Below are 10,780 nucleotides of genomic sequence, written 5' to 3'. Positions count from 1 at the left end.
TTGCTATATATGCCATACCTATTTTTGATAGTGGAAAGATATCAAGTAGTATTTCTAGCTAATATTAAGATTTTTAAGATATTTTTGAAAAAAAAAATATAAATATTCTTTTAGAGCATTGTCTTTATGATTGTTTCATCAATCTTCAAGAAGGTGTTCAACCACCATTTGGACCAATCTATAGCCTATCACAAAATGAGTTGGCTGCACTCAAGGAATATATTGATGAAAACTTAGCTAAGAATTTCATATGCCATTTTAAATTTCTAACCAAGGCTTCTATCTTATTTGCAAAGAAAAAAGATGGATTTCAACGGATATGTGTAGACTATTGAGGACTTAATAAGATTATGATCAAAAATAGATATCTTTTATTTTTGATTTTAAGACTTTTTAATCAATTCAATTAAGCATAGATCAATACAAAAATAGATCTATAAAGAGCATATAATCTGGTTTGCATTAAAAAAGAGATGAATCAAAAACTATGTTTTAAACCAGGTATGGACATTTTGAATATAATGTCATTCCTTTTGGACTCACCAATGAACCAATTATTTTTTAATATCTAATTAATGATGTGTTTTGTGAGTTTCTTAATAATTTTATCATTTGTTATTTAGATGAGTTCTTAATCTATTCTATGAACATAGAAAAATATGAAGTTCATGTTTATCATGTATTACAAAAACTTAGAGATATAGGATTATATACCAAGTTAGAAAAGTGTGTATTCCATACTATTCAAGTTAACTTCCTAGGATACATCATTTCCAACAAACAACTAATGATGGATCTAAAGAAGGTTTAGACTATCATAAATTAGAAGATTCCAAGAATAATAAGAGATGTATTGAAATAAGATCGGATTTTCAAAAGGCCTAAAATCTTACCAAATCTATAACAACAAAGATCTTAATATATCATGAGAGCAAGAAAACTATAAAAAAATTAAAAGTAATTAAATAGAATAGAATATAAAAGATAAGACTAAGTAAAATAGAATAAAATCAAAAAAAATCAAAAAAAATCAAATAGAATAGAAAAAAAACCAAATTTTACTAAAAAAAAATATCTGAAGCTATATCAATGAAATAAGATTAAATTTTCTAAGATCTAAAATATTATCAAATATATAACAAAAAAGATCTTGACACAACATAAGACTAAGCACATTAAAAGAAAACTAAAAATAAATAAAAGGAGTAGAACATGAAAGATAGGACTAAGTAAAAGAAAATAGAATCAAATAACATTAAACAAAAATAAATAGAATAGAAGAATATAACCAAATTTTAATGAAAAAAAAAATTGAAGCTATACTTGTGATATGCCATGTTTCATGTGCAATATTTTTTGAATATTATTCAATTGAATTTTATTCAAATTGTAACTCTATTTACACGTTAGATTTATCTATCCCAAGTAAAAAAAAATAGCTTGGTTTTTTTTAACAATATCTATCACTATTATGGATTGCCTAAAGATATTATATCAGATACAAAGACTCAATTTTTATCAAGATTTTGGAGAATCTTTTTCAAGATTCTAAAGATAAAAATTAAGCTCTTTTTGTCTTTTCATCCTCAAATTGATGGACAAATAGAATAGATGAATCAAGTTTTGGAGCAATATTTGAAGTATACCATCAATTATTATTAAAATGATATAGAAAAAATTGATCCTTATTGTAAAACATGCATGAAAGCCCTTGTTCCTACAAATAATGGTTTGAATATATTGATCTTATGGATTTCTACTTACTCATTAGAATCTTAGTTTAAACTATGGAAAAAATCAAGGTTATGAGAAATCTAATCTATTAAGAGGTTATACTTTTTGTAGTGATAATAATCCTAAAATAATTAAATTTAAAGAAGATCTAATTAGATTAAATATTATTAAATTATTATGATTATTAGTTGCTATATCTAAAGAAACAGATTCATATATAACATCTCTAAAAGATAACAAACAAACATCTATTATTTCTACATGCACAAGTTTGGATTTCTTAATTAAAGTTATTTCTTATTTTTTAATAAAGTCTTTATCTATAAATCAAGTTGAGGCTCTTTAATCTAATAAAACTAAGATTTTTTGATTTTTTGGTCCTAAAAAAACTTCTATAGTCAAACAAGGTGAAAGATCTAAAGAAAAAATAATACCTTTACTAGATGTTCTTGTCACGGACATACAACTAAAGAAGATTTGAGAAGGTTCTAGGAGGTTTTTAAAGGTTCTTATAGATCCTAAAAGATTCTAAAAGATTCTAATAGATTCTAAGAAAGTTTTAGAAGGTCATAAGAAATCCTAGAAGGTTCTAATAGGCTATAGAAAATCAAAGAAATATACACATTCAAAAGAAAAGAAAAGAAAAGAAAAGAAAAAAGAAAGAAAGAAAAAATATTTTAATTTAATTCTAAATAAATCCTAATTAAATCTTCATAAAATCATAAATAAATCATAATTAAAATTTTATAGTAATTTTTAAATTTTAATAATAATTAATTAAATTCTTGATCTTAACTTAAAAAATTACGCATTTCAATCTTTAAGCAAATAGAAAATACAAAAAAATTGAAAAGAATTGAATTTATCAATTAGAAAAGAAAAAAAAAAAAAAAAAAAACTCTAATTATTTGAAGTTTTGGTTGCCTTTCTTCTTCAACCTTAATGTCAATCTTTTAGTATCAATTATTCGTTATTGAATTATTCAATTTCTTTCTAAATTGATTTTTTTTTTTTAAATTCTTACATTCTAATAAAAGTTTATTTGAATCAAATCTGCAAGATCACAAAAACTATCATTGATCATAAAATTAAATATTCAAAACATTGATCCAATCAAATTTGAATATCTTTTAATCTAATTTTTTGATTGATCTTACATTTTCTATTATATTTTTTTAATTAGGCCTTTTAAAAATAATACTTTTTATTTTTATCTTTTATTATATAGTTTTTTTACAATACAAAAATATAATTTTTAATTAAATAGTATATATATAGATAAGAAAGAATCCTTCTCTTTTTTTCTTATTCTTATTCTTGTTTCAAAAGTCTTTAGACTTCTTGTCTTTGGCAATAGTCATTTTAATTTCAATATTATACTATCTTTGAGTGATTATCTATTCTTTTCTTGTAATATAAGAATGTATTTATTCTTTGATTCTTTGTGATTCATATCTTTGATAATTTATCAAGAATAATAATTTATTAATTTATTTAATTTTAGAAATAATTATATTATCCCATTTTTTTTCTTTTATGGATTGCACACTATTTATTTGGTAACTAATATTTTTTTTGTTTTAACATTGATTTTTTCTATAAAGAGAATAAGCTATTTTTTTATAGAAATTTTTATGTGATATTAAATATTATAGATTACCTTACTTTAACTTGACTTATATAATTGTTTAAATTTTTTGTTATAAAAATATAAAAAAAATTATAGATACTACATTTGACAGAAGTGATAATATGTATGCAACTATTATAAATCTAGTTAAGCTTATCTATATTCATAGAGTAGAAATTTCACGTATTTCTAATGTCAACTATGGATGTACTATTCATACACATGTCAAAGAAGTCAATAAATAAATTTAATGTCTATGCTAAGAAATTGTAGAGTGCAAAGAAGAAAGTAGATCAACCTCACAATTAAATCTAATAGAGCCTCATTACTATAAATATTAGAGATATAAAAATTGGTATGCTAGAGAAGTTTCATGGAAATAAGATTAAATTTTGAAGATTTCTACAATAATTTAAGCTATATTGAAGGTTGTAACTTTTATAATATTTTAATGGATTTATTCAAGTTGGATTTATAAAAGCAATTCTATCATAAAGTGTTATTGTTTGGTTTATACTTTTGATGGAAAAATATTCACAATTCTTTTATAATCTTAATTTATTTATAAAAAACTATTTACAGTCATATTTTTTAAAAAATAATTAAAAAACTATAGAAAAGTCTAAACATTGTCTTTACAATAATAATCACAATCAACTACCATATATGCTTCCAAATTCCAAACCCTTGCTTATAATGTATATTACAATGATAAAGTCTTTATCAATAAATTTCAATATGGATTAAAAAACAATGTCAAAGATTTATAGTTGATAATATCCAAAGAAAATTAATTCAAACAATTTATTGCTCAAGTAATTTCATATAATAATCAATTTTTTGAAAGATGCCAATAACAAATATTTGGATGGAAAAAAAGTTAAGTTATGACAATAATTCTTTAGTTTTTTAAAATATATTCAACAAGGCCAAAACTTATGCAAATTGATATTTTATATTTAGAAATAGATAATAACCAAGAGTTTTAAGTCAAAGAAGTTTTAGACTCATGAAAATACTAAAATAAGTTGAAATATTTTATATATCAGTGGAGATATTATATTAATAAATACACATAAAAGCCAACTAAGAATCTTACAAATGCAGCAAAAAAGATTGATGCTTTTTTTTCACAACATCTATTAAAATGAAAATAAAGAGTTAAGCAATTCTTTGCTATAAAGAAACAAGATTTGATAAATATTACATTCTATTTCTTATTCTTATTTGTGATTTTTGTATATTTGTGGCACTAAAGAGATCAAAAATTTAAAAAACTAATAGATTCAAGTCAAGAGCTATTATTTACTAAATTATCAAACAAATCATTGAGATTGTTATAGCTTTCAAGTCAACATAATAGCAATGAAGACTTTTAAGAATGATATGTTAATTTTTAAATGGATGGTAAGATACAATATGTTTGATATTACGACCTTGGAAGAAACTTTTGATATTTAATGATTTTATTAGAAGTAGAAATCATCTCCAATAATATATCAAATATTTTATTTGAAAAAAGTTATAAAAACCTCAAGAATGATTAAATAATAGGGTGATCTTTCTACCCTAATAAGATACAATATTGATGGCTAGGATGACCTATGAATTACCTTTGGAAGAAATAAAGATTAAATCATGTGGCAAATATAATTTATCACATCTTAAACTTCTTCAAGATGTGATCATTGATCCTTCTAAAACTTATGCCTAAAAGAGAGGATAATATCAAAAACTTACATATTTTCTTAGATTAGAATAAATAGATAGAAGTAAATAGGAATAAATAAATTTGATAATATCTTATTTAAAAAATTAGAAGCTTTATAAACATGAATTTTATTTTTATATATTTATTAGTAATTAATAGGTTGAAAACATGGCCAATAAATTGGCCATATGTCATATATGTTGGTGACTTATGATATAAGTTGGCCATGTGGCACACATATAAGAAATTTGTATTGCAAGTTAGATATTTGTTTCTTAAATTGGACATGTATTTGAAGTCCTATAAAACATCACTACATAGTTTTTAGTTAGGTAGTATATTTGGAGAAAAAAGTGAAGCCTTTTTTATTCTTATCAATACCTTTCTTATTATTATTCTTACTTTAAGAGTCTCTAATCTTTTTATCTTTGGTAATAGCTATTTTAATCTTAATATTGTATCTTTTTTGAGTAATTATCTATTCTTTTCTTATGACACATGAGTGTATTGATTCTTTAAAAACTTTTAGATAATTTTTTATATTTTAGTCTTAATATAAGATTTTATGGTCTTTTATACTTAAAATTATTTATTTTAATACATGCTTATTATGTAGATATATTCTTTTTTGGTCTTCTTTATTTCTTCTTCATTAGATTTGAATTTCTTTTTTTCTTATAAGTTTGTTTAAATTCATATTCTTCATACACTTCCAAATTAATTGTTTTTTTATTTTTTAAAATTTTTTATCTTTACATATATATATATATATATATTATTTAATATATTATTTAATCTTCAAATTTAAAAAAAAAATTAAAAATAATATCATTTTTAGTTATATAATTAAATTTTTATTAAATATTTAATGCAAATTATCACAAAATGAAGAAATTTGAAATAAATGTTATTCTTCTTAGTAAAGAAACCTTATAGACTTTCAATAAGATTGTTGTGAAAATGTCACAATTTTTTAGAATTTTTATGTTTTTTTCTAAAAATTATGAATAAGTAAATTTAATCAAATTAATACATTTATTTGTAAAAAAAAATTATTTTATTTTTATCTTTGACTTACATTCGAAATATTCATAAAAAATAGTTACTTAAAATAATCATCCATCAAAATTTTTGAGAAGATCTACTCAATTGATGGTTCTCATTTATCTATTCTTTCTTATATTAAGGGGCACTTTATATCTAAGAGCCTGCTTTAAAAGGCCATAAATTCATAGCTTTGCAAAGGTTCCTTATATATAGAGAATAAAAGTCTTTATTTGGAAGCCTTAGCCTTGGCTATTGTATATAAAGTGATAAGATGCCATGAAATAAATAAAATCATTCTTTTTATTAAAAGTTAAAATATGTCAATTCATATATTGATTCAAAAAATTACAAGTATAAAGACTCTATTTTATTTTATTTTATTTTTATATTGGTTATTTTAAGCATTTGTTGTCACTACTTCTAAAAAAAAATTAAATTCACCTGACAAAAATTCCAAAGAACAATACCATTTATGCTATGTAGGAAAAAAACGCATTCTACCTCATTTTTTTTTTCTCTTAAGACTTTTGAACTTATTTTCCTTAGTATAAAGCCAACTTAAGGAGACTTATTGATTTAAACCAATCAAAACTTTTGAAAGTTAGAACCTTTCACCTTATCCCCTAAGTAAAAAATGCTCCTAAGCACCAATGTCAGAAACATATCCTTTATCTTCTAATCTACTACAAATCATTATATAAGCTTTTTCTTGTGTGTACTGCAAAGATGCCAACCCTCTTTGACATATTCACCAACCATGCATTCATAGCTCTACGCATTACCACAGTTTTCACCACTCAATTCTCTGCATACAGATGGTGAATACATTGCAACAGTTCACACGTTTTTCTGGGCACAAAAGACCTTTTTCAGGATTGCGTCACCGCTTGCGGCAGCGTTAGCGGCGAGACTGGCCCAGTCTCGACCAGCGGCAAGGCGGATGACGCTGCGGCGGTGAAAGGAGGGAGGGAGGGAGGGAGGGGGCTCGTGGATCTGTGCTGTGCTGCATGGATCCATCCTCCAGCTGCTGCGTGATCGATTCTCATCGCCACACTACTCCCTAATCTCCGTAATGTTCATCGCTTGAGCTGTAATTCCATCACGCATGCACTGGTGGTGGGGTTTCAATCGCTGCGTCACTGGGAATCATGACGAGAACCGGCGTCTATGTCGATGATTACCTTGAATGTGAGCAATTTCTTCTCGCGGTGTCGAAATTCCGTGTGCAACAGTTGTTGTAGATGGCTATGCCGTTCATTGAAGTGGTTATATGAGTGTGGAGACTGATTTAGACTACGTATGAGAGGGAACGTTGTTTTGTTGGGTTGTTAGGATTCTTAGGGTTAATGGAATTGCGAAGCGAATTGATCACGTTGGTTTGCTTTTGGGGTGGAGGTAGTTTGCAGTTCACTTCCTGCGGAATTGCAGAGGCTCCTATCCACGATGCGGGAGCTGGATGATCGGTCTCAGAGTGCGTTTTCTGTTTCTCTCCTCTCTCCTGCGAGTTCATGGATTTGTGTTGGGAATGTTGCTATTTACATATTCCGAATTGATCATGGGACTGTTAAGTATTTCACTTGTAGTGCATTGCAACAATTTTGTACTCATCATATAATTCAGTCTATTATGTGAAATTTTCGATTGAGCGTGTGTGGAGTTTTATGAAGATACTGCTGGTCTTCGAATGGTTCATTTGTTAGGGTTTTGCTGAAAAAAATTCTTATTCAAATCTGCTCTAATTCTTTAACGGATTTCCACCACCCCATTTGCTCGACTTTGGTATCTCGCATGCATATCAGGGTGATCCGTGTTGTCCAATTGTACAGAGTTGGGAATCGTGACATCTAATTTGCTCGGAGATGAGACTGAAAACACATGTCTTTTCTTTTCTTTAAAACATTTTGTTTTTGGACCGTCAAGTTCTAGACTTTTGAATTTACAATATTGGACTTGTGCAGATATGATCATGCAAACACGGGAGCAAGTCAGAGCATGTTTAGCAAAGAAGAGAGATGGCCTTGATGCAGATTCCTCATTGGACATACAAAGGCAGCAGATTGAATCTAACCAAACAAATACTCTGAAGCTTTGCACCGAAAAAGTGCTGCTTGCACAGCAAGCCTATGATCTGGTAATTGCAACATCTTCTATGGAAGTTGTATGTATTAGCTACAGCCAGCAGGTTTCTGAGTACTGCTGCCTTGGTTCTACATTGGTCTGTTGCTTGTATAAACTGCTTGCTTTCAATCGAAGTATTCTCTTGATTGGTAATTCGTTCAGAGCCTTAATGTTTCTTTCCATTTCAATCTCCCAATGTTCGTAACATATTTCCTGCTATTTCGTTTAGTGAGTACACTAATCACGTTATTGATTCCAAACATGAATGGTAAGAAACAGATTGTACAGATTGGTAGCTTAGTTGTTGAGCTCAATGTGCACGAGGGTAATGGCTGCCAAGGTTGTTATCCAGTGAAAAAACGGAGATTCAAAATTTGTATTCGTAATGAGTTTATCCTTTGCGATAGTCGGAGTGCCAGGTTTGCCTTCATGTTCCTTCAAAATAAATAAATACATCAATAAGTAACAATATAAAATTAATGTGAGGTAATTTGTGGCAATGCTCTATGACTAGTGAAGCTTCTAAGGAAAGATCTGACGTGTTTACTCCGGTGGTGTATGTTTGCTGTCGCACTTGTGGTCTGTCCATCGTCTTACTGGCATGCTCTTTGACACGGTAGATTGAAACTCACATGAAGCGTCTTGATGAGGACCTTAGCAGCTTTGCAGAAGACTTGAAGCAAGGTAGTGATAGTTTTTCCTTTTTTAGTATATACTTGCATCTTGCATACGATGAGCCATCGGATATTCTTTCCTGGTTGGCATGTGCCTTGTTCCTCCATCTCTTCATCATTTCAGACATGAATTTGTAATGGCACTTTTGAAAACTGACTTTATGTTCGAAATGGAGGTAGTGTTGCTCTACGAGCTATGATCTGTTTCTGGACATCATTCGCTAAATGTTTTCACCGTCATTGAATACAGAAGGAAAAGTTTTGAATGATGAGACCTATATTTCACCTTTGACGTTCAAGGATGAGAAAAGAAAGGTGCAGTTTCTCACGCCCATTGGTAAGCGCCTGGATTCACGACTGGATAGGGACAGAGGACTTGAAAGTGCTCGGGAAAGAGAGAGAGATCGCGATAGGGATAGTGAGTTGATGCCACCGCCTGGTAGTCACAAGAAGAGCCTTCCTGCTCCAACGGATGTGGATCAGCCCATTGATCCCAACGAACCCACCTACTGCATTTGTCATCAGGTCTGTACCATAGGGATTACTGCCTACAATGATTATTTTTTGTGGAGACTTCTTTCGAGTGCTCGCCTCGGTTTGTTTAGTGGAGTTATATGTGTCTGTTTGACATTCTTCAAGCTTCAGTACATGGTCATCCATGGTTTAGACTGAATTGTATTTGAATGATAAGCTGAGGTTTACATTTGTCCAGCTCGTTCCATGACATCCTTGTAAGCTAGAGCTGAAATAGCAGAGGTGTAAATACTTGGCACTTCTGCATGCTGAGGACTACATCGTTGAGTAATTTCCAAAGGTGCACTAATGAGCTATCATGTCTTACAGGTGTCATTTGGAGATATGATTGCGTGTGACAATGAGAAGGTAAGTGTATGTTAATCCTGATTGATTGTCGAAAGTGCAGTACTTTTTCTTACTCAATCTGCCGTTTGAGTTTCTCCTTGTTTCAATGGTATAACGTTGAACATTTCCTTCAGTATTTTCAGTTTAAGGATGATGATGATGATGACGATGAATTTTTTTAATACTGCAAGCAGTGCAATAGTAACTCGAGTTATTTGGAAATGTTGCAGTGTGAAGGTGGAGAATGGTTTCACTACCAATGCGTAGGATTGAGTTCAGAGACTCGGTTTAAGGGCAAGTGGTATTGTCCTACTTGCAGATCTCTGCAGAAAAGGGGTTTGTTAGATGCTCCCAGTTAGTGTTGGAAATAGTTTTGGAAAGCACTTTGTTTCAACTGTGTTTGGGACGGTACTGCATCCTTGTTTTAGGAGTAGATAATGTATCTGTCTCGAAATCCGCAGAGGGTTGTGGCCAAGTCTCCCGAGGCTTTGCTTGTGAATCTCTGTTCTAGAATATTTTTCGAACATGTGGCTCTCGTGCAAAACCCTCGGGGCTTAGCTTGGACGCTTGGAATCGGCCTCAAGTACCCTAGCCTTTGTGAATACTAGCCACTTCGAGCAGCTTCGTGCAGGACTTATCGATATGTCGCAGAACATGCAAGTTAAGTTGTAATTATAGTCCCGTAATCGAAACGAAAGCTGTGACTTCACGGAGTATTATGGCAGGCGTTCAGTAGGAACATTGAAGCATGTGGGTTTCTGGCTTTTTTTTTCTTTTCTTTTCTTTTCTTTTGTGGTGCCCGCCTGGTTTTCCAGCATTCAAACTGCTGCCAACTGCTTATTCAGAACTGCTGGAGACCTCTCCAATCGTTCAGACAGGCCCCCTTATTGAACCAATCGTGGTACTAAGTGGGTGGATTATTATCAGACCTTTTTTTAGGGTTAAGAAAATGACAGGATCGTGGCTTATGGTATATTGACGTGCTGCGTCTCTTTCTCTCTCAGC

At 29.6% G+C, this 10,780-nt stretch overlaps 1 protein-coding gene across 1 annotated transcript; it reads left to right on the top strand.

Annotated features, from left to right (window-relative positions):
- The first annotated feature begins 7,121 nt into the window (after positions 1–7,121).
- LOC112294024 (PHD finger protein ING2) lies at positions 7,122–10,491 on the top strand. Its single transcript, XM_024544107.3, has 7 exons — positions 7,122–7,310; positions 7,522–7,593; positions 8,081–8,253; positions 8,861–8,924; positions 9,165–9,439; positions 9,758–9,796; positions 10,006–10,491. The coding sequence occupies exons 1-7, from the start codon at positions 7,271–7,273 to the stop codon at positions 10,132–10,134; spliced, it is 792 nt and encodes a 263-aa protein (XP_024399875.1). The 5' UTR covers positions 7,122–7,270; the 3' UTR covers positions 10,135–10,491.
- The last annotated feature ends 289 nt before the right edge of the window (positions 10,492–10,780 follow it).

Source organism: Physcomitrium patens, chromosome 17 (genome assembly GCF_059467195.1).
Source record: "Physcomitrium patens ecotype Gransden chromosome 17, ASM5946719v1, whole genome shotgun sequence".
NCBI classification, from domain to species: domain Eukaryota; kingdom Viridiplantae; phylum Streptophyta; class Bryopsida; order Funariales; family Funariaceae; genus Physcomitrium; species Physcomitrium patens.
Note: the sequence above shows the minus strand (reverse complement) of the source record. Positions and strands in the feature narration are given on the sequence as shown.

Excerpts from the sequence above, each read along its gene's own strand:
- LOC112294024 (XM_024544107.3), top strand. The coding sequence starts at position 7,271 with ATGACGAGAACCGGCGTCTATGTCGATGATTACCTTGAAT. Across the intron at positions 7,594-8,080 it reads GCTGGATGATCGGTCTCAGA|ATATGATCATGCAAACACGG; the intron begins GTGCGTTTTCTG and ends GGACTTGTGCAG. Across the intron at positions 8,254-8,860 it reads CACAGCAAGCCTATGATCTG|ATTGAAACTCACATGAAGCG; the intron begins GTAATTGCAACA and ends TTGACACGGTAG.